The 25,734-nt window shown below is 33.0% G+C and overlaps 1 protein-coding gene across 2 annotated transcripts in view; it reads right to left on the bottom strand.

Annotated features, from left to right (window-relative positions):
* LOC146994483 (uncharacterized) overlaps nucleotides 1–25,671 on the bottom strand; it is a 69,406-nt gene extending 43,735 nt beyond the window's left edge. For both annotated transcript variants that reach the window (XM_085826201.1, XM_085826200.1), the window contains exons 1-3: nucleotides 25,247–25,671; nucleotides 19,171–19,304; nucleotides 8,463–8,592 (exon numbers count right to left, since the gene is read on the bottom strand). In XM_085826201.1, the coding sequence (XP_085682327.1) occupies nucleotides 8,463–8,592; nucleotides 19,171–19,304; nucleotides 25,247–25,396 (414 nt within the window). In that variant the 5' untranslated portion in view covers nucleotides 25,397–25,671. The remainder of the gene's footprint in view (nucleotides 1–8,462; nucleotides 8,593–19,170; nucleotides 19,305–25,246) is intronic.
* Nucleotides 25,672–25,734: the final 63 nt, after the last annotated feature.

Here is a 25,734-nt window from a genome sequence, read left to right as displayed (position 1 = left end):
TTCTAAAGTGGAGACAGAATGTAAACTACATTCATTTTCTGAAGACATTGAATTAGGAAAAGAAACAATGGCTGATCTTTAGAATATGGTAACTGGTAGTTTGGCGACATTTTGGAGGCGATAAAGGTTACTACCTGGGACTTTGGTAATAATGTGAGCAGTTAATAAAGGAATTTACTTTCCATTTTTAACAAAAATATGTCACTGTTTTTTCATTATTAAAAATATGCAATAAAACGTTAAAACAAACAAACAAACAAAAAAACATTATAGCTACCCTTTTTTCATTAAATTGTAGTAAATAGGTGATTCTAAAAGCTTTTGCATTATTTAATATCTATACTTCACTATAATTATAGTATAGATAGCTTTTTGTTATTATTATTCGAATAATAATAATAATAAAACATTCTTGCAGTAATTTGAAATGACTATAATATTATATTTATTATCATATATTTCTTACCCTTTCACCATTAATGGAAAATTTATTTTTCCGGTTAATAAAGACAAAACAAAAATTAATATCACACCACACTCTCAACATCTGCGGTTTCATTTGAATGTAACCCAAAATAATTCTTGGTAAGCTAGGTAGAATCACATTTGTGATTGCACTCCAGTTCTTTTACAGCTGGTCGAGAGAATTAACATCTACTGTATGTGGAAATAGCGAACAAAACAGTAAGAAATTGAAACAATTACCTGTGGACAACTTGTATTCATAGCATTCTAAAATGAGCTTTTGGTAAAATTTGACGGCAAGTAAAACAGTAGTAATGAACAAATGTTTTTTCACGAAGTGGGTCCAATACTTTCACAGCAGGGCTATTTCATGTATTCTGCAGAGAGACTGATGTACGGTTTGTTGTAACTGCTGTATACAAATGTCTGGCTCAGAATTCCACAGCAGCAATTGGCACAACTTTCATGGTTGATGGTATAATATGGAGGTACCAAAAATTAGTATTATCACAGTAACTTCAAGTAGCTTATATTTCTAAAACTCAGTTAACACATTTCATGCAGAAAGAAAATATTATCCAGTTGCATACTTAAATCAAGGTCACTGAAATGTGGTAAAAGCAATCTGCTTAAGAAAACAGATGCCTCTGTAGAGGATGTTGATGACCCAGTTTTCCTTCCTACGGAAAACTGGCTTTCATTCCCATTATACATGGGCAAAACCAATGTCGTGTAATATAATAATCTATTAGTACAGTAAATACATTTAATTTCTTTGCATTTATTTATGTCATGCTGCTTTTCGTGTAATTTAGTATGATAAACTTATAAGTTTATTTAATTCTGATCATGGTCTATGGAAGTAAGTCACCTGTTGCAAGAATATCAAGTTATTAATATTTATGTGAAAGTCTGCAATAACTTTTCATATCATAAGAGATTTACGAATGTGCATATAACTTACATGTGTAGTTATTATGCAAGATCTATAGAAAGTATCCAAAATTACCATGACATTAATTACACTGTACGAACAGGCAAGACATTAAACATTAGGAGAAAATTAACTAATATTTTGGGAGATGAAATACTATTTTACACATGGGAACTGTTTAAACAGCTGAGAAAAATTCATGCTTTTTCCCCTACAGTTACAGAATATATATATATATTGTTTCATAAGAATAAAAAGTAAAGTTAAATTTAAATAATTCTCATGCGCCATTGCTGCAAAGAATTAAATTTGAATTTAACAAATATTCTCTCTTCATATAAAGTTAAGGCTGATCTTTAGAATATGGTAACTGGTAGTTTGGCAACATTTTGGAGGCGATAAAGGTTACTACCTGGCACTTTGGTAATAATGTGAGCAGTACTCAGTTCCGATTACGCATTATTTTGTGTGAGGGAAATGAGAGATCATGGGATATGTCATGTGATATTAATGGACGAATTACGGTTCTTTAATAGGAAAAGGGGGGAAATCGGGAAAAAATCTGGAAATTTTGTATTTGGCTTCATTTTGTGTTATGTGAAACAGTGTTCATTAATTTTTGGATCCCATGGCCCTAACTAAAGTGAATTCGAAATGGGTATTTAGTGGGATTGAAAGAGGTAGTAATAAGTGTTTCTTTAAGGTTCTGCGAGATAGAAGTAAAGATGTTTTATTAAGTTATTTATTTTACCTGGTACCTTGCTGTGAACTATAAGTATGAATTTAAAGATCCTGAAACAGAAATAAGAAAAGTTTATCGGACACGTAATCAAGATTCTGAAGAAGATTAGGTAAGTTAGTATTTTTAATTATTTGAGGATATTATTTTTATGCATTGTTCTAAATGTAAGGTGGAAGTAAAGATATTATTGGGAAAATTGTTATTAGCAATGATTTAGTTTAAAGTAATTAGGATTGTAAGCTAACTTTTATTAATTTAATGTATGTGCTTATTTATATTTTAAGTAGTGTTTTTGAATTTAATTCTATTTCTTTGACACTAAGTATTTGTAATGTTTGCGGTATGAATTCGTTGGTGAAATTTATAATATAATAGATAATTTAGAGGTAAAAGTTTTTGGATATTTTATTTATTTTATACGTAGAAATGTTCATATTTGGAAAGGGTATATACTTTTTTGTTATTAGGTAATTTCATATATGTTCTTTTTAACGGGTTTAAAGATTCAGAAAATTGTCATGCATTTTCGTGAAATTTTTCTAATTTATGAGAAAAAAAGGAGTGTACATGGATATGGTGAAGAGTGTGCACAATGCCATTTTTGTGCAATTCTGGGATTTTTTTTTAAGTAAAAATAAGTCGACGTGTACATGGTTTAGTGATATTTTAATTAAATGATAGTTATTTTGTGAATTTTATGTTTGTAGGAATTTGGTATACGTTTTAGTTGAAGTAAACGTGCATGGAAATAATTTAAATATTTGACACTAAGTATTTGTAATGCTTGCGGTATGAATTCGTTGGTGACGTTTATAATATAATAGATGATTTAGAGGTAAAAGATTTTGGATATTTTATTTATTTTATATGTGGAAATGTTCATATTTGGAAAGGGTATATACTTTTTTGCGATCAGGTAATTTCATATATGTTCTTTTTACCGGATTTAAAGATTCAGAAAATTGTCATGTATTTTCGTGAAATTTTTCTAATTTATGAGAAAAAAGCAGTGTACATGGATATAGTGAAGAGTGTGTGCAATGCCATTTTTGTGTAATTCTGGGATGTTTCTTTAAGTAAAAATAAGTCGATGTGTACATGGTTTATGTGTGTGTGTTATTTTGAAAAACGCGTAAGGAGTATGGTATTGTGCACTTTTTTCCAATTTTGCAGTGAATATTTGTCATGATTAAGCAGTTTTGTTAGATAAAATTTCTAGCATAAGTGTAATTTGGCTAGTAGATTGTTGGAAGAAGTGTTCTGTAGATAAAAAGAAAAGAAACGTGTCTTTACTTCGTGAAGACACAATGGCGGCGGGAAAAAAAAATAGAGGGTTGCTGTAGGAGAGTTGGTCGCCACATTTTCGCCAAAAAATCGCCAAGTTACCATAATGTAAAGATCAACCGAAACAACAATTGGATACAGTTTTGAATTGATATTACTGGCTTCCATGAGTAGAACTGTTTTAATGCAATCAATAACCGAAGATTTATTTTTCATTCCCATTTCTTTAACAAGCAGGCATTTTGGTCCTTGCGCTAGAGTATTTATTAGCGATTTCGCTTCCAGGAAACAATTTTTTAAATAAAGCTGTCATCTGTGTATGATTTTTGAAAGTTTACCTTTTTCACAGACATAACTAAAACAAAACATTTAATTTCTTAAACTTTTTCTCAAAAGCACATGACTCAACACTGCTCAGCAACAAGATAACAACCTTGATCTTGTTCTGTGCTGACTGAAGAACTGGAACATGACATTTTGGAATTGTATGTGTGCTCTTACTCACAAAGCAGAAGCGCGGCATTATTTCTCACTGATGAAAGGACTTTAGTTTACTTTTATATGTAATCTGGAGAAAAACCAAGTGCTTTCAGATGCTGAAACTCATTTTAAGTCAAGCTACATAAAAATCGTGAGAAATTTTAAGAAAAAGAGAAAGTTGGGAGAAATATGCTTTAAATCAGGTTGGCGGGAGAACGATCAAAAATCAGAAGTCTCCTGTCTAAATTGGGTAAGTTGGCAACTTACACTGGTTATCATCAATTATTGAAATACCACGAAAATCGCAATTACTCAACAAGTTTTAAGTAGACTTTAATGAAACTGATTCACAATATACGACACATAGTAAGGTATAAAATAACACATAAAGAAATTACCAGACAATGGTGTTATAGAAATTAACATACATATAAAACGAACAAATCGGATGTGTAAGTTTGGTACCGGAAAATTACTTTCAATATGGAGTATGATCTCCCTTAGAAGCAATTGCTCTTGCAAAGCAGTTGCAAGCATGGCAAGGGTCTGAAGAGGAGGACTTAGAGCAGCTATATGTCTTCCTAAAGCATCCCAAACATGCTTGATAGGATTCAGATCCAGTGTTCGAGTAGCCACTGCATGTGCTGAATTGTTTGCTGCTGAAGATAATCATCCACAATGCGAGTCGTATGTGGTCTAGCACTGTCATCCTGTAGCAAACCACCTATTGCTCCAGCATAAGGGCACACATAAGCATCAAGAATTTCATCTCTGAGCATTCACTGAGCCTAAGCATTCACTAGGCCTGAGCATTCACAGTTCCACGTGGTTAAGACATAAAGGTCTATGTGTTTACCCAAAGAGATAAGATCTCAAGCACAAACACTGTCTCCTCTGCAAGCATCTTTTTGGATGATAACAGGTTCCAGGTTCTCATCAAATCAAATAATGCCTGCTATTGCTTTGGAGCCTAAAGCTGGATTCATACATAAACAGAACAGCCCTCCATTGATCAGCCGTCAAGTGGGCATGTTGATGTGCCCAACTCAAACATTCCCTTCTATGACATCACACAAGTAGTAGCACGTAAATGGTTAGTCGCTTCGCATACAGACCTCCTTCATGAAGCCTTCTATAGACCGCTGACATCAATACCAACATTCTGGTAGCTGCAGTAAGGGAGGAACTGAGTTATTGGCGCTGTGGTTCTATTTCTTCGTGAACATAACAACAAAAATCAACCAGCAGCGCACAGCCTAGTGGTTGGCCATCCTTCGCCAAACTTCTTGGATGCCAAATCTGTGGTCAGAAATTGTCGCCAAAGTCTACGAACCACGGTGAATTCACACTTAGCCAGTCACATTCACATTTGGCTACTTCTGTCTGACACATGTGTCTAGTCTTTCAATAGCTCTCCACTGCAGTTCTTCAGGCAAATAATGCCTGGAGGTCACTGTTATGAATTGGCTATTCCAGATTTCTTATCTTAGCATCACAGCAAAATTCACAGGCCTGCTCTCAAATGTGTAACTTTAAGCTCCTCGCAGATGATGTATTTTTACTCAGTGACAGCAATTCTTATTTGATAACATATTCAAATTTTATATGAACTGGCTTATTTTAAAACAAGTTATGACTATTTTTGTGATTTTCACTTAATTTTTGGAAACTAGTGGATATAGAAAAAGGTGGGCACAAATAGAATATATCAGTTTGAACAGACAATCCTCCTAGAATGCACGACAGGAATCAAGCAACTAGTATGCCATATATTGTTGGCATACATTTGCAGACCACAGTTGCAAAAAGCCTTTATTCAAACAGACTAAGTGACAGATGTTCACAGTGTGTATTACAGTGGAACAATGAAGATTCTCAAAATTGAAAAGGCAAACATGGTATGGCTGTAATACTATACGAATTTCTAAATCATACAATTTCTCACTCTAGTGATCTGATTTGGCCATCCCACTTTCCAAATTTGACAACTGCAGACTAATTCCTTTTGTGCTACTCGAAAAACAGAGGCTGCACATTACTTGTGTATCAAATCATCCACAAATAATGTGCATGTGCATTCTGCATTTCATTTAATGTCAGGAAATTTATAAATTAATGTTTTACAGCAAAATATTTTAACAGCAATTTTAATTTTTATCAAAGAAACTTGCAGCTGAAGCAAATTAACTGCTAATGCTAAAATTGCATCAAACAACAGTATAAATTCATTCTCTATAAAAATGCATTATAGACAGATTTAAAAAATAAAACTTGGATGTTTTAAAACCAATAAGAATGTTTTGCTTGTAAAAGAATAAGCATTTAAGAGCACTGCAAAATAAATGGAACTACTCTGATATGCGCCCTCAAGTCAGCAAATTTCTCGGCAAACATTTTTGGCGAGAAACTTCACACTGCCATATTACTATCTAAATTTTTTGTCTATATTTCAAACTTTAAGCCTAAAATGTCTCCAAAAATGCGGTTTTCGCACATGCAAAAACTACGTTTCGAACACATGATTTAAGCTAAAAATCCGAAACAAAAACTAAAAATTTAGATAGCAAAAATGTCAAGTTCTAACCAAAAATATTTGACAAGAATCCATGTACACAGTGACATGTTTTAACTTAAAAAAAAATCTATGAATGGCACAATGTAGGCAAGGAACGAATCTACGAACTACGCACACCTTGCTTTAATAAATTAACATAACAATAAATTTCAAAGAATACCATGTACACAGCATCCTGTTTAAACTTAAAAAAAATCTACGAATTGCACAATTTAGGCAACGAACAAATCTACGAACTACGCACACCTCGCTTTAATAAATTAACATAACAACAATAAATTTCAAAGAATATCATGTACACAGCATCCTGTTTAAACTTAAAAACACATCTATGAATTGCACAATTTAGGCAAGGAACGAATCTACGATCTACGCACACCTCACTTTAATAAAATACCATAATAACAATAAATTTCAAATAATACCATGTACACAGCGTTCTGTTTCAAAAACAACAACGACAGAAATTCATACTAAATAACCAATGATCATAACATTCTACAAAATAAGAACAAGAATAAAATAAAATGCACTTACCATGAATTAATGCTTTTTCGAGCAGCAGAAATACCAATTTCATACCGCCTTTAACATGCCGTCACGTAATCACTATCATATTTACATGACAGCCAGATGCACTCCAGAAAATTCATACTATGGTTCACAAATAAATAAAATCACAAATCCCTACTTCTATCATGCACAGCCATTAAAAATAATCTCCCAGACCCTCTTTCCACACCTCCAAATACCCACTACCCCTCAACAGGATAGCCACAATGATATTTCCTTTTGCCGAACTTCAATTCAACAACTTCTACCATTTTATCTTTCCCTCCCATCTTCTCAGACACAGACGAGCTCCAGCGAAAGATTGTTCAACGTCAACAGGGTTGCCATAGAACACGCAATCATGCCAAAAACCAGCGCAGAACATATATCACCACATTTGTTGAAATTAAGGCGTATATCAGAGTTGTACCAAATAAATTATTAAAGGCACAACACATCACTCAAGTCTCCAGTCTGACACATATATGGCAATACTGTTGAAAAGACCCATTAGATTTCTGGATAGTAGTAGGTATTTTGCGGCATTTTGCTCATTGACTATCTCGAGAAAGATTGAACTATTAAACTATCAATAGCAAATATTACGTGGCATTACTGGATCAACTAAGTGAATGTTACATGGCACTACTGGATCAAGAAAAAATGGCATCATATGCAAAAGAAAAAAATGCTGTTTCACGAAGACAATGCCTTGTGTCACACAAGTTGATGAAAACAATGGTTAAATTGAATAAATTACACTTCAAATTGTTTCCCCACCCATCACACTCCCCAAACCTGCCCCCCCCCAATGATCAGAAAGATGCTCCAGGAAAAGAAATCTGCCTCAAATGGGGAAGTGATTGCTGAAAGTGAGGCCCATTTTGGGAGCAAAGACAAATCGCTCTACAAAAAGGACATCCTAAAGTTAGAGGAGCATAGCTAGTTTGCAGACTTATTGAGTGATGCGTTAAGTATTTCAGTTAAAAATTACAATGGCTGAAATTAACCAAAAATTAAAAGAATTTTCTGATTTTTCTATGATAAAAAGACATCAGTTTCTAACTATAAAAAAATTCTTGAAAACATGCAGAGCGTATCTTCTGTAGTACTACTGACAGTGTAAAAGGAAAAAGCATATGCATATCACACATATATTATATATGTTATTTGAACAGGCCCAGCAAAAAAGTCTCAATTTATCAGTAAAAATTTTGTTATGTTTTGATGTTGCAATGCTATTAAAACCAGATGAAAATTTCAGACATTTTTCAATATTTATTTCAATGCATTTGAATTTTTAAAACGTGTACTTCTACACTTACAGCATTTTTTCAATGGCTCTGTATATGAATGACCACATTATATAAAAATCAAATGAATACACACAAAATAAAAAGAATTACTTGTAAGTAAATATTTTTACCAACCTGTCCTGCTAGTCCTCCATACCTGGCAAAAAGGTTACGATAATCACGCTCATTTTCAAATTTCATTAATTCAATTAGTCTCACAAATTCTAACTGCACTCCTTCGAGATAATTAATTGGAAACACATATCTATAAAGCATAAAAATGTTAGTTTTAATATTTAAAAAGCATATAAAGCATATCATTAGAAAAATTCAGGATACTACTTTTAAAAACACTACTACAATAATAATAATAATAAAACTGAAAGGTTTCAGATTGTAAATTACGTCCAAAGGGGTGCTTTTTTTAACATTTTGTGTGTTACCTTTAATATCATGTTCCATTAAATATCATGTTTTTGCACTGAAACCATAAAATTCAGTTCAAGAGCAATATCGCAAAATAATTTTAAAATGAGCATATCTTTAGAATTTCCGATACACAGTCTCACGAGCTGGATATAAAATGTTTTTTCCGTACAACGTTGCCATTGCTCGCTTTGAAATAATTGAATCTGTTAATCAAAAATTCATTAAAGTTTTACAAAATATGAAATCGATAATAAAACAAATTCGAAATATCAAATTTGGGCTTCAGTAGGATTACGCCATTCAAAACTGGACGGCTCTAGGTACCATTATTTTATCACAATGTGAGAAACATACATATATTTATGCAGATTTTTCATTATTTAATTTCACCAAATATAATACAGGGCGATAGTATTTGGTGGCAATGATTTGAAAAGTCATACAGCTTTTTAAAGTTTTCAACACAAAATCACAAAAAGTAAACAATAGTCCTTCAGGTACAAAGCCCTTTTGGGCTAAAAAGAAATATAAAAGTCAATTATTTAAACTTATATAAAAGACATCTTCATATTATTCTGCCACCCACAAAATGTAGATGCATATATTGGTGAGTTTACATCAACACTGTATCACCTAATTCCTGCAGAAGTTTCTGGATTAAGGTAACCCTAAAATTTATACGATTTTATGTGATTTTAATCCAGTTACCTTATTAATTTGCTTAAACTATAATCTCTGTCTTCAGCAACACTCACCAAGATGCATATTAATTAATATTAGTTTAGGTTAAAATAACACACCAAATAATGATTTACTTGAGAAGTCAAAAACAAGAATCAGAGTAATAGTTATAAATTTTGCAGGACTTGTTTTGGTGGTTTAACTATAAAATCATCTTTCTCAGCTGCTTAAGTGCAAATGAACGAGATAAGATAAGAACGGCTGGAAAAAGTTAAGCTACTGGAGCCACCCATTGATGAAACAAAAACTAAAACATAATTTCCTTAAAAGCTGAAGGTAAAGATGGATTGGAATTAGGGTTGTTAATTAGATGAAAAAGCTCTTTCCCCCCCCCCCCAATGTGAAACACCTCTAGAAAATCTAATTCACCAATGGAAGATGTTTTTTGAATAATTTTGGCTGCAGAAAAATGGAAAGTGTGAATTCCTGACCAACAATGCTTGGCAATAGAAGATTTCTGGAGCCTTTTTCCTAATATATGCCTCATATTCTTTAACATGATATTTTAAGGCTGCCTTAGTTTGATTAATGTAAATTAAACCACACTGGCAAGGGATCCTGTAAATACTCCAGGAATTCATATCCTGAATGGGATCCTTAAGTACGAAATTGCGAATTTTATTGCTAAGGAAAAAAAATAATCAGAAAGTTAAATTTCTATAAAATACATGCAGTTTTATAGCTAATCGATGGAAATAAAGGAATGACAACAGAATTCCTACAATCTCAAAAAATGAGAGTATGCCTTTTGATGTGCTGAAATAAGAACTTTTTTTAACTGCTTGGTTAATAATGTTGGTTGAAAAGCTCCTGTCATTATAATTAGATTTTCTAGGTGCAATTCACATTCAAAAAAATCTTTATGTTCTAGTTGATGACCCTAATTCCAACCCATCTTTACCTTCAGCCTTTATGGAAATTTTGTTTTAGTTTTCTTGTTTCATCAATAGATGGCACCAGTACCTTAATTTCTTTCTAGTAATTCTTATCATCATATCTTATCTCGTTCATTTGCACTTAGGCAGCTGAGGAGATGATTCTATAGTTAACAAGTAGGTCTGCAAAATTTACAAATATTATACTGATTCTTGTTGTTTGACTTGTCCAATAATAATTAATATTAATTAATGTATATAAGCAGCACTTAATAGAATGCCAAAAATTTAATGCTGAAGTACAAAACAATTAATATTTGACAAATTTCCTAGGCATTCTGTGGATTGCCAAAAGACAACTGGCACAATATAAAATACTCATACTAACAACTGCATGACAAGGCACTGACTGATGCTTGCTTCAGATACAGAGTTCACCATTTACAGTTCAGTCTTTGTTGGGAAGTGACAAAATATGCTACTCTGAATTTGCTCAGCAAAACCTCCACGCTATTGTCTGTATGAAAATGGAAAGACAAGGTGTAATATTCAAGAAGAAATCATAGCATGTTGATATGCAATGATGATTCTGTCTACTGCAAAACTACTTAACAGATGTTAGCAAGGAAAATGTCAAAATGACTACTAAGAAAGAACCATGAACTATGCATTTGTTATTGAATTGTTATAATGTAATGTTAGAGAAAAATAAAAATTGATTTATCTTGTTAAAGAAGCCATTAATGCTTAACATCTTGTCATCATCATAAGTTTAACATCTCGTCTTTTCAATAAAAACCTTTTAATATTTTGTCTAAAGAGCATTTGTCATTTATATAATGCCACCGCCACCTCTAGCATTTTTGCCATCATAGGCAAACCTCAAAAGAGTATACAAGCTTTAAATACTCTACAAACAGATTTAGAAAAAATAATAATAATAACCAGAAAAATGTACTCTAATCTAATTAAATTAAGACAATAACACACATAAAATATTAATTAAATTTTTTTTTATATATAAAAACAGACAAACTTTGGAACTAAAGCTAGTACAAAACAATACTTTTAAAATAACAAAGAATAAAAAATACCCGTACAATATACAAAGTTAAAACCTAAATTAAAATAACCTTTTTCGAACTTTTTTTTTCTGTAAAATCATGCATAACTTCTTTCAGATCTATTTTTTTTACTGGAAGTACAAATAACTCTCCACTTTGATAAAAAAAAAATGGCGCCACCAGTAAGTTATGGTTAAAACTGAAGTAAAATGTCACATCGTGTCGCCCAGACAGTATAGTGTTTAGGGAAGTCTACTAAGGTACCGAAGGGACCGGGTTTGAATCCTGGAGGAGACGTGGATGTTTTAAATGTATAGTGTTTGTGTGGCATGGCTGCAATCTAAATATGCAGCATGCTGAAAGTCCTCTCTTGTGAACTGGTGGAAGGGGAGAGGGGTGGGAGACCCCTCCTAAATACCCCTGGGGTGTTTTCCCTCAAAATTGAAGGTGGAAAATAGATGTCAACCTCTCTTTGGAGTAGGCTCTGGCAATCAAAGTTCCATGTAATATGGGCAAGACAACGACAACGTCATATTTTAAGGTTAGATATTTGCTAACAACATAACCTTGGTTTTATGTACTAAATATCAGTGATTTTGTATCAGTATTATGTATTTATGGGGCGAAAATATCAACTTTTGAGCAGGGCTGTGGAGTCGTAGTCGATGATGATTTTGGGGTAAAAGGAGTCGGAGCTGGAGTCTCTAAAAACAGGTTGACTCCGATTCCAGTTTTTGTTGGACAGTTTGAATTTGAAATGAAATTAAAATTAATTGAAAAAAATTAATGACAAGCTGAGTTATTATTTTTATTTATGAACTATATACATTAATAAATAGTTATTTTCTATTTTATTGACATACTAATAAATAAATATAAAGGAGGAGGATGAATGGGATATTTGCCATTAGTCATTAAACTGATTCATTTAGTTACAAATCTCACTGGTAAATTTAGGTAAGCAGCAATAACTCCCAAAATTGATGCCATTCTTAGGAAGCGAGCAGGAAAAACAGCAACTATTGATCAAGCAGCACGACAAGGAAGTACATAATTCGATGATAAAGAGGTTTTTAGAAAATTCATATGAAAAATTTTGTTTCTTACATCAAACACAATGATGTGGCATAGTCAACTCAAAGTGTTTTCCTATGCTCCCTTCATTAGCTAATTTTTCAGCTTCTAAGATAAGGCTGTCAAAGGATTCATCCAATCCTAAATCTTTAAAAAACATTAATGAACTATTTAATAAATCAATAGCTGAGTTTAAATCAAAATCTTTTGAATGAAGTCCCTTATTTATCGAATTAATATGACTCAAAATTATCCCAAATGATGATCAAACATAAAAACTTAAATTGTTTTATTGTGACCAAAAAAAAAAAAAACACTGGCTTCATATCAAATCAAATTATCTACTTCTATATTTTCATAAACACTAAATAAAGTACAGCTAATATTTTCTATTTCAAAACGTAAAGGTTTTAGAGAATCTACATGACTTTCTCAATAAGTGTCGCTTAATGGTTTCAATCTAAGAGCTTTGAGGTGTTTTCTTAATATGGGCCACAAAAAAGTTGTCAATGCAAAAAATATATACAGCTTTTGGATCATGGTTCAAGAATGAGACCTCGTAACCTTGACCTCCTTTGTTTCCAACCTTTGTTTCAGCTCTAACCATGATTTTAAATTATATACATAAGTTTTCGAATCTTCAAGTTTGTTAAAGTCTTCAACTTTATTATGATGCCACAGTTTACCAAGCAGAAGTTCCAGCCTTAAAGAAAGTATCATTCTGGCTTAAACAATATGCTTGGCAGGATATCCCAATAAAGACATTCACAGATAGCCAAAGTGCCCTCCACCTTGAACAGTTCAAAAATAAGCAAAAGAAATATCCAAGCCTTAAAAGAACTAATTATAATGCTAAGAAATACCCATGCAGTATTGATCAACTGGATCAAAGCATGAGGTACAATAGGGAATGAGAAAACCGACTAAGAAACCAAAGCTGCAATACCAAAAAGAAGACACAGACATTGAAGTGCCACTTTCAGAAGACGCGGTAAAGACCAAGGTATACCAGGAAATCTTGGCTTGGAAGACAATGGCAAACCAGTTGGGAAGAGGATCAAACAGGCAAGATGACTTTTTGGGTTTTCCCAAAAATGTCAACAAACAGACTTAAGTGTGAATATTATGAAAACCAAGCCCTTATTAATCACCAGAAATTCCTGTTATTATACCAGATTCCAAAAAAGGCAAGTGAGATGCACCAGCAGAACGAATGGCTCGCTGGCAGATGCAACACATTACGTCAGCAGCTGTCCTCTACTAGACCAGAAAAGGAAGACTACCTTCTCTTCATCATTAGCAATGGAAAAATTTAGAAAAATTCCCAGCAGGAGTTAAGAGGATTAAAATGATCATTAAACTTGCAGTAGACGAGGAGCATTGAGTATGCTAAAGGTATGTAAAATAAAAAAATTGATCTATAATGCATGTAAATGCATGGCTCCACCATGACATCTCCTCATTAAAATATTGTACATAAATTTAATCTTGCTCTATATTTTTGATATTATTAATAAAATAAAGTTAAGAAGATACTGGCTTAAAATAAAGTGGCTTGATGGTGAGACCATTATAGCAGACAAATCTTCCAGTCGGAGAGGTCATAATGTGGATGTAAAACTGACAGATAAATTTCGCCACGTGGTGCCTCTGTCTTAAATGTTTGTGCCAAAGGCATGCACTGTTATTATCGCAGAACTAATTTGCAACACTAGATCTTTCTCCTCCAACCTAATATGGAGGGCGATAATCTGAGTGTCCACGTGGATTCAAACACCACTTGTAAGCCATAACGACCAGTCTGCTTAAACCTACTCCTCCCACATAATACAGAGGGCTTAGGTTATCCACAGTTGCATTAAGTTGCAGGAGTGGAGAGCAAAACTTGATTCACTGATTATAGTATTATGAACTGCATCTATGAATTATAATTATATGTATATAATGTTACCTGAAATAACAGAGATTTGTTAAAGTCAATGGATAATCCATTTATCCATGCTCAGTTTAGATTAATTAATACTTACATATTACTCCACTGATCTTGAAACTATCGACAAGCAGTATGACTTAATGCTAGTTATGAATAAGCATGAACATATGAGCTTTTATTTGATGTAACCCCAACTGATCCTCGATAGGCTACGTTTTGTTTTTACAAACATGGATATAAATTTACTGCTATTACTAAAATTTTTTCTTGCATTTTGAAAACAAAAAAAATATTAAAATTCAGGACCTGGCTTCTACAGAATAGCAGACATTGGATTATTTTGAAAGTTACGGGATTCTACCATCAAAAATGAGTATTAATGGACATGATACGGTACTTTATTTGAAAATGGATAAACAATGGGGATTTAACATTTGTGATAGCCCCATAGTTCTTTTACAGCTGGTTGAGAGAATTAACATCTGGGTTAGAGTAGATTTAAGGGTGCCCCTTGGATTATCGCTACATTGTTTCATTTATTGCCAAGTTGTTGTTTCATTCATTGCCAAGTTGTTGTTTCATTTATGGTAACCTGAGTAGTTGAATGCTATGGAAACCCTATTACGATATACAGGTAGCCCACCTACAACACAGTTTCACTATAACATGATTCATAAATTGCGAGAACCCTCCCATAACACAGTTTTCGTATAGCACGGTTTCGCTCTAACACGGTAAGAAAACTGCCCAAGCAATCCAAAGAAATTCAACGAATTCCGCACGAAGTTTTTCCATATTGTGCAAAGCACCCATATAGTCATTTAATACATAAGAATCCTTGTTTCGTAAGTTCTGCCAGATGTCTTCCAAGATCTGGTCGCCGTAAGAACAAATGTCCTCAGATGACCCGTATGAACAAATGTTCCAGATAACAATGAAAAAACCTCACTATCGCAGAAGGTGAGCAACATAAGGTCACAATAAGTGCTCTAAAATACACAACCTGCAAGTTCGGCTTCCAAAATTAAAATTTTCGTCTCCATGGATTAAAAACAGAAGTGTCTCACGCTGCTGGTTGGCAGTCTCCCAGTGTGTTAAAGAATAACTTTTTCATCTTTAGAACATTAAGTTTCAGTCCCGAAACATGTCCAATAAATATTTAAAAAAAAAAAACGTTTAAAAGGATATTAATTTCTTTTGAAGAACAGATACAAATCTTTGACCGTCTTCTAAAAGGAGAAAAGATATCTCACATTGTTTAATTTAATCTCACATGTTTTAATTGGAATGAAGAAACAGTTCAGACAATTAAAAAAAAAATGAAAAAGAAATAACAAGTGCAATTGCTGAAGAATCTTCAACATCCGCAAAATGTGCAGTTCGCCCCTGGGGCCACCAATAATTGACAAGATGGAAAAGGCACTCAGCATTTGGATTGATGATAGCTGTCAAAAAAGAATTTTGTCGGTTGGTAATATCATTAAACAAAAAACAATCAAAATTTTCAAGCACCTCAAAGAACATGAGAACCCTCCGTCAACCCAGATTTTCTGGTAAGGAAAGGTTGGTTCAAAAATTTCAAAAAGCATTTTGCAATTCATAGCATAAGAATTCAAAGAGAATCTGCATCGGCTGATTATGAAGCTGCTAGGAAGTTACCTGAAAAATTTCAGAATATTACAGAACAAGGATATACAGCAGTTCAAGTTTTCAATGCCGACAAAACTGGGTTTTGGTGGAACAAAAATGCCCAATAGAACCTTTATATTGAAAAAAGAAAAAAATTGCATCCTGATTTAAAGGTGTCTAAAAATTGTCTAACGCTATTTTTGTATTTTTCTGCAGCATGACTTTGAACTTTATGACAAAAACCTTGTTGATTTATAGATCTTTAAATCCTCGTGCACTTAAAAGCGTAAATAAAAACACCTTACCAGTGTATTGGAAAGCAAAATCAAGAGCTTGGGTAGATGGGAATATATTTAAAGGTTTTAAAATTATTCTGTGCCAAACGCTGAACGTTATTTGAGGCAGAAAAATTTGAACTTTAAGGCTCTATTACTATTAGATAATGCTCCATGTCACCCACAGGATTTCAATCATCTCAATGTTAAAATACTGTTCCGACCACATAACACTACTTTGTTACTCCAACCATTGGATCAAGATATTATTTATACCTTTAAAACATATTACATAAGAAGAGCATTGCAGAAGATTTTAGACGTAACTGATTCAAAACTGATTAATATAATGGATGCGTGGAAGACATTTCAATCAAGAACTGAATCGACTTCATCTCTTTGTCGCTGAAAGAACTGAAAGCATCAACGTTATATGCATGTTCGAAGAAGATATGGCCCTCTTCAGTTCAACTAGAAAACATGCGTGAATTGTCAGAAAATGAAAGTGGTGGCATATTAGAACTTGCTAAATCAATTGGAGGTGAAAACTTTGTGAACATGGCTATTGAGGACATTCAAGATTTAACAGTAGAAGAAGAAATTGACAAAGATTTCGATAGAAATGGCATCCAAACCAATCTCTTTCCAACGAAAAAGCGTTCTCTGTTGATTATACGGAGCAGTGACAATGAAAAAATTTATTAAACTAAAGTTGCATTAATATGTAATATTTTTTGTTTTGTGTATATTTTTAATAAAAATTTAAATGTTTAAATACAATTTTAAAAAGTTTGTTTTAATAAATTTTCGGAACATAACCCCCCATTTTATACTACCTCTGGGTCTCGTACAACACGGTTTCACACAGCACGGCATTTTCTCATAACCTATCTACCCTGTTATACGAGGGTTACTTGTAATTGGTTGCATGATTGCAGTGAATTTGAATGATGGGAAAAGATTTTGAAATGCTTGTTTGTGTCGGATTTTGGATAAGAAGTATATTGTTATTTTGTGGTTTACATGGTGAAATAGCTGAATATGGTTGTAGGGTTTATATTTATTTTAACTAACATTTATTTTAAATTTAAACTTTCTTTCCTGTCAAGCCTTACTTTCCCCTGGAATTGCCAATGCCAGAGTATGTAAATTTTAGTAGAACGCGCAAAGTATTCAAAATAGTCAGCGGAAGTATTCTGAGTTAAATAGAAGGGAAACGAGTTCGAAAGTGTGCTTTCTTGCTTCACGAGCGTGGAGGTGGCTAGGTAGAAATTGAAGAACCGCGCGTTTCGGCCTGTGTGCTTGCCTCGGCAGATAGTTAAATCTTTCAACGTAATATTCAGAAGTTTGTTGAATTATCAGCGGTATCTTAGAACGCGGTTAGGTTAGTTACGTTTAGAGAGCCTCGTAGGTAGTCACTTGTTATTATTCATTTTTAGTTTCTTATTTTTATTTTACCGCCGAGTCGGCGTAGTTTGTGAGCGTCAAGAGCACGCATCTGTAATTTTTAAAGTTGAATAAAAAGGGATTTAAACCCTTCTCAAGACTTTCCAGTTCTTTCCAGTTCTCAGCAGTCACCACTATTGTTGCGTGCAGGTTGGGGCCGCGCAACATTACATGGTAAGATTAATTTGAAGTTTCTGTACAATTTGGTACAAAAAGGGAAAAAGCATTAATTGACTGGTGTGTAAATGAAGGTTTAATTAGTAGTCATTATAAGTGTCCTGTTTGTAGAAAGGAAATGCATATGGTCGAACATTGGAGGATACTGCCACTACGGAGGATATTTTTTACTCTTATTTTTGTGAATTCATGTGGTGATGCCAGTACACAGATTCTAGTTTGGACAATTTTAGTTAGTTTTTGGATGCTGTTAAGGAATTTTGTTTGACTGAAGAGATGGAAGTTTGTAAATAAGGTAAGTGGACATTTACTAAGATAAATTTCCTTTTTTATATTATATCATTGTTTGACTTAAAAAATGTAATTTATTGAAATTATATATGTTTTTTTCGCTGCTCCTTTGACTTTTTAAGTGAATATAGATTGATGTGTACACGGGCAAAGTTAAAAAAATGCGCAATGCCTAGTTTGCACAATTCCCTGATTTTTTTTAAAGTGAAAATAGGTCGATATGTACATGGCTACCGAGTCTGTGTAATTCTTTAAGTTTTTATTTTGGATTTGTGTAGCAACGATTTTTGCCACAAAAATCACTGCTACACAAAGCCAAAATATCAAGTCAAAGAAATGCACAAACTCAGTGTCCACGTACCGCCAAAAATCGCCAATTGTCACCAAGGGGCACACGTAAATATATTTTTACCAAGATATGTTAAACAGAGAAATGAACAACTGGATATGGCCAACAAAACAGTAATAGATGGGAACAATAACCTGGGGAAAGTCTCCATTCTCACAGCATTCTAAAACAGCTTCTGGTAGAGTCCTAACAAAATAGTACAAACTGATATAAGCCTTTTTATGCAGCAAAAAATTGAAACAGATTGTTTAGTGATCCTTTGGTGGGATCTCTACTAACTTTCATGCTCAATGTTAGCCAACATTTATGACTGCTGGGTAATATATGCGTATCCATTAATCCTTTATGTTGCCCATTTTTTTAATTATGTTCAATTTTTAGACAACAGTGCATTTTAAATATTGCTAAACTCATGCTGCTTTCAAAAAGAGAATAGTATAAGGAAAATTATATGCAGATCTAACATATTCAGAAAATTTCTCAGTTTTAAAATGTTACATGCATTAGATCTAAAATATCATGAATATATCCAAGTTTTAAAAAGTTACAATATATTTTACCCTTTCGCATCCAGTCCTTTTATATAATTAGATAATTCATCAATAAACAGTTGTAGATTTTCTTTTAATTCATTATCTTCTTTAACATGTGAAGCATACTGGATAGCTTCCTCTAAAAACATTTTACACTTTTTCTGAAATTAAAATTACCACATATGATTAAAATCAAAAATTTTTTTAATGTGTACAAAACAGCCATGAATAATATTTAGTATTATTACAACAAAATAATTTTAAATCAGCCAAAAGTTTTTAAATAAGTAATTCTTATACAGGGTGACTCTAAATTGTTTTTAAAAATTAAGAGTGGTGATAGTACTCATTCAGATGAGCAGTAATTACCACAGAACATACGGTCGCATTCCACTCTGAGAGGCAGAAAAGAGGAATATTAGAATTCCAACCTGAACTTACAACAATGTTGGGAGAGCAAATGAACGAGACCAAAAGTTGCACAATTAGTTTAGTAAAAACCTCATAGAGTGCACAAAACTGATAAAACCAAAAACTTGGCGTTCGAGAGTTAATTCAAGATCAGATTAAGATGGCTAACACTGAGATGCACATCTTTGGTTGGCAAGGTCTCAACCTTGCAAACAATTGCAACAAGTTAATTATCTAATCAAGGGCTGAATATTATAAACTAATTCTAACTTCTGCTGTATGCTGAGATTAGCATAAAAAGTTCATGCTGTGTTCGGGCTGTCAGAACTTCGTGTCCCATAGAAGGGTGCTTCAAGTAAAATGAGTGCTGCACAGTAAATTTAGGAGAACAGGATAAAAGATGGCGAAGGGGGGGGGGAAACTGCTACATTGATACTTGATATTAAGGTAGCAATTTTTCCCCTAATAATTTAGATAATTAACTTGCTGTAATCATTTGCAAGGGTGACACCTTGCTAACCAAAGATGTGCATTTGAGTGTTTGCCATCAAAGTCTGAGCTCGAATTAACACTCGAACTCCAAGTTTTTGGTTTTATCTGTTTTGAGTCCTCAGAGAGTTTTTCACTAAACTGATTATGCAACTTTTGGTCTCGTTCATTCGCTCACTCGACATTGTTGCAAGTTCAGGTTGGAATTCTAATATTTCTCTTTTCTGCCTCTCAGAGTGGAATGCGACCCTATTTTCTATGGTAATTTTTGCTCATCTGGATGAGTACTATCAGACCCTTTTAATTTGTAAAAACAATTTAGAATCACCCTGTATATATACATATATCTGCTTTCAGGAAACTCATTTAAAAGAAAAAAGGTATTATCTTATTACCATAGCCCTAGTCAGCTCTCTGCAAAACCCCTTAGACCTGCAGAGAAGGATCACTAGTTGGAAAAATGGATATCTGAAGGAACATGAAAAACAGTTCATAGTTTTTTATTTGTTTTGCTCTACCTTCACTTTTCACGAATTTCTAGGAAGCACATAAAAATAAAATAAAATCCTCTTGAAAAGATCATATCAACTGCATTTCCAGCTGTATAACTAGCGAGGATATCTGTGCCCTGGTGCAGCATCTACGGGATGCCAAATTCATGTTACAAAATTTTAGAATGAAATATTTTCCATTCTTGGCAAACAAGAGGCAGCATGAAATCTTCAGTTGTATCCAGATGCTGAAAACCCTAGATAAGCTCTGCCCATTTCATAAATAAACTGGCATGAGCTGTACACATATATTTATGCTCCTGGCCATGTTATCTATAGTCAAATAGCATCTGAAAAGTATGGATTCAAGATATGTATATATAAGATATTTTAATTTTGCAGCAATGGCAAACCTCTAATACAAATTTTCATTTTGTATTAGATAGAATGGAACTGCATTCATTGGGACTATATCTGCACAGACAATAGTGAAACTCTCACATACCACCCACCTGTATCTGTACCTGCCCTCTTGCCTATCTCTAATGGTTATGGCACATATTTAAACCTATTACTTATCTCATAAATTTTCGTGATTTTCTTCAAGTACTGTTTTAACGATAATAAAGTGGAACCTCAAAATATGAGCACCTCTATATATGAGAAATTAGAGATACGAGGAAAGTATGAGCGAAACCTTCGTCTCTAAATACGAGCACCGACTCAAGCAACGAGCAAAGAGCCATGTTGTTGGTATGCGTGGAGCTATTTCCCGATTCGGCTTCACTCGGGGAATAATCTCGTCAGATCACTCAGTGTTCTTTGTTCTTTGTGTTTTTGTGCTTGTAAGTTAATTATTTTTTACATTTAACGCGAAAATAATTACTTCACAATACCTCCCAAGAAGATTGTTGTCTCAGATAGTGCTGCAAAGAAAAAGAAGGAAGCCATGGTCATTAAAATAGAGAAAGAAATTATAGATAAACATAAATGTGGTTAAGAGTGAAGGAACTGGGGAAGACTTACGGCTGTTCAATATCCAACAATCTGCACTATTCTGAAGAAGAAGAAAGAAATTAAAAAACTTGATGTGGCCAAAGGAGTTACTGTTATTTCCAAGAACTGCCCAAAACACCTAGAAGATGTTGAGAAGCTTGGTGTGGATTAACAAGAGGCAGTTAAAAGGAGATTCAGTGTTGACAGTTATCATTTATCGGAAGCTTCTATAAAGGTAAACTACCGTTATATTACTTACCAGTGTTATTTATTAGAAAAATTAATTTTTATGTTAACATCTTTGGGGGTGCAGAAGAGATTAATTGGATTTCCATTAATTTCAATGGGGAAGTTTGTTTCTAGATACAAGTAATTCTTTATACAAGCTCAATGTTGAAACGAACTAAGCTCGTATCTTGAAGTTCCACTGTATATTAAAAAATGTAGCACTTTGATTAAATTAAGTTATATTGGCTCCAGTATACAATTGGGTGCCCCTTCGATTTTGTTCAATTTTGGTGATGAAACTCCCTTTCGGTACTACTTTTATATACTTTATATAACGCCAAACGTGGCGATATGTGTTCTACGCTAGTTTTTGGCACTATCGTATGTTCTGTGTGTTTGTATGCAACTCTTTTCACGTTGAAACTTGATTTTTCTGTAGTGGTTTTATCTGCTGGTTGGTTTGGTGGGCATTTTGAAATAGCTTCATAACTGTCAGCAAAGTTTAAGATTTAGATCATGGTTTTCGTGTAGTAAGTTAACTTTGCAGGAAGTTTTTATTGTTACTTTTGAAATTTTTAATTGCAAAAAGATGTGTGATATACAAAAATCATGGCATTCTTGTTCACAGATGTTGTGTGACTGCCAAAATTTTATTCACGAATTTATGCTCCGTGTCTCAAAAGATAGAGAAAAGGATAAAGTGGTTGAAATTTTGCTGATGTTTGAAATTGATATTTCTGCTGTTTGAAGAAGAATTCACAATGATAAGTACATTTTATTTTATTGTTATTTTGCAGAATGTTACGTTCACTTTTTTTTTTTTTTTAAGTTTATTTTGTTGATTTGTGCCTAATGCTGAGGCTGTGCGCAATGCCTAGATTGTGCAATTTGGTGATATTTTTTTTATTAAACAGAATGCTGTGTACATGGTATTGTTTGAAATTTATTGTTGTTATGTTAGTTTATTTTAGCGAGGTGTGCGTAATTTCTAGATTCCTTCGCTGCTTGGATTGCACAATTCTCTGATTTTTTTTTTAACCTTTTCGCGATGGCGCAACTTTGTTTAAGATGCTCGTGCGGAATGGAAGGCAGTCACCATATAGGATGGAGGTTTTGCGTCGCTAAGCCTAATTTTATAAAAAAAACAGAAAAAAAAAAGTTTTGCTTCTAGCATTATAATTTTTTGTATCATTTTAGATTATTACTTGAGCTCTTATATATGTTCAAATTAGCACTTAATAACGTTTTTTTTTTCTTTATTTTACATGAAAATATACTTAAAAAATTGCTTACCTTGTAAAATAATTTTTGGAAGCGCTATCCAAATTATTCGAAAGTTTAATTGATAAAATTCGTTAGTAAAGTTTAAAATTAATAAAACAACACAATAAAGACTATTTACGGTAAGAAGTAACAAAATGAAGACTGTGGTAAATCTCGAAGCACAGAGCAGAATCATTTTCTAACTCTTAGAAAAAATATCGCTTTCTAACACTCTTTAGAAAATGAATCATCACTCTCATCTGCATGAGTAAATGGTTCATTGACCATACGAGAGTATTCTTCCTCTGATAAATAGCACCTTCCCGCCATAAAAGACTGGAGGTGAGGCTTTCCGAAATAAAAAGAGACGAAACGGAAATATATCTGAAGGCAATGCAAAACGTAAGAATACTCCACATACTAAACCTAAAAGACCATACATAGTAAAGGAAAAAAAAAATAGAATAAAAAAAGGAATTGGATATAAATCAGACATGCAAATGTTTTCATTAGCACGCAGCAATTTAAAGAGCTCACCTATGTTTACGCTTTCTACCCCCCACCCTCGCAAGAGCTGATGAGTAAAATACCAAAGTCAAGCAGAATATATCAAACTCAAGGTCAGGAACCTAAAACTGTGTGTTTATTCAAAAGTAATGGACATAGGATGCCATCTAGTGGCCTTCAAAAAATGTTCCAGCTTAAAATGAGTATACACATCACCCGTCCTCTGAATGCAATCTCTAGCGATGAGTGGATGGGACCCCCGGCTGTAATAGACGTTCTTAAGGAATGCGTATATGGGACACCCGTCCTAACAGGTTTAAGTTAAAACAGATCGCTGTGTACATAGATTCTTGTCAAATATTTTTGGTTAGAAATTTTATGTTTTCGCTATCTAAATTTTTTGTTTTTGTTTCGGATTTTTGGCATAAACTGAATGTTTCAAAATATAGACAAAAAATTTAGGTTATAATATGGTGCTGTCTAGTTTCTCGCAAAAAATGTTTGGCAAGAAATTTGTCACCAACCAAGGGCATATATATGAGTAATTCCCCCATTTCTGATTACCATGATAGTTTTAATTTGTTTTCAGCTTCCTGACTTTTTTTAAAGTGAAAACAGATCGGTGTACAAAGATACATAGACAAAGTCAAAGCAAGTGCAATGACGAGTTTGTGCAATTCTCTGATGTTTTTTGAAGTGAAAATAAATCGATGTGTACATGGACACAGAGTTCATGCAATTCTTTGACTTCTTATTTTGGTTTTGTGCAGTGGCCATCTTGAAATTGTACATTCTACGCACCAATCTTGGTGTCAAAAAAGAATCACCAAAAAAAAACAAGGGGCAGTCAATTGTAAACTTTTACTGTTATATCTTTTGCATAATAATTCCACCTAGCTGCTTTGATTAGCATAGAGGTCAAATAAGGTTGAAAAATGGTCTGGATCAGACAAAAACATATAGAAATCTTCTCAAGAGTTAAACAGCAAAAGAAAAATAGAAGACCTCATTGATCTTCAAGGAATCAATACTAACATCACTCTGATTACCCAATAAGAGGTGAAAACAAATCCACCATACTTATGCACAAGGTATATCTATGCAGTTCAAGTCCTGCCAATCTGCTCTTTCCACACAGAGAGCAGTTATCTTTCCAGACAGCAATTATCTTCAGATAATTCATAATCCATGTCATTCCTTCAAAATATCTTTCCTGATGACCAAAAATGCAAAACAAAACTGCACGTTACTTATTTTAAAAGTTTTCAATTTATAAATAAAGCATATGTAAACTGGTATTAGTATATATGGTCATTCAAACACAAGAGTTATGCACTAGTATGGCATTAAAGATTATAATGAAGATATCAGATTATATTTCTCTAAACAATAATTTCAAAAATAAATATTAATTTATAAATTAAATGATAAGCTGAAAAAAATTTAGCCAATTAATATGTGGTCTAAATACAAATTTCACAATATAAAAAGGTTAAATATTTACAAGTGAATGGATATTAGCAATCAAAAAAGAATAATTACATTTTTACAGGTGTTACAGGTGAACATATTCTAAAAAAACACATTCTAATGTCTAAACATATTCTAAAACCTATATTAAGCATTGCAACATTATTAAAGCAAATTCCTGAAGATCTATAAATGATACACATTAAAACAGAAATAACCATAAATGAAAAATTGTTCATAAATCATACCTTTCTTTTTGCAAACGAGTCTAAGCTATATTCCTGCAAACATCCATCATGTAAATGTACACCAATGAGAGTAGCAAATTCTGGACTATCTTTCAAACGCCAGGCCCAAAAATCTTTAAATATGCTACTTGCTTCACCATTGGTAACCATTGTTTCGTTCACGGGTGTCAGAATTCTAAGATCTTGGGAGAGAATTAATACTCATTGATCATAACGCACTGAATTAAAGTGTCTAATATTAAAAATCAATGCCTCTTTAAAAAAATCAAGACTGATTTTACAATTAAATCAAAGGAAAGTTATAAATGTAACTATTTCTGATTCTTTTTTTGCAGTTTATTATGAGGAAATTTGTATTTTTCTTTTAAATCTTCAAATTTCACAACTTTCGTTTTGGCTTAGTATTGCCACACCATTTTTTTTTCTTAATATAATAAATGGCCATAGTTCTTAAATACAAAGATGAAGTCTAAATGAAGGGGAAAACT

The sequence above is a fragment of the Stegodyphus dumicola genome, chromosome 11 (genome assembly GCF_044657685.1).
Source record: "Stegodyphus dumicola isolate Sdum_Otavi_A_Nest chromosome 11, ASM4465768v1".
NCBI lineage: Eukaryota > Metazoa > Arthropoda > Arachnida > Araneae > Eresidae > Stegodyphus > Stegodyphus dumicola.
Note: the sequence above shows the minus strand (reverse complement) of the source record. Positions and strands in the feature narration are given on the sequence as shown.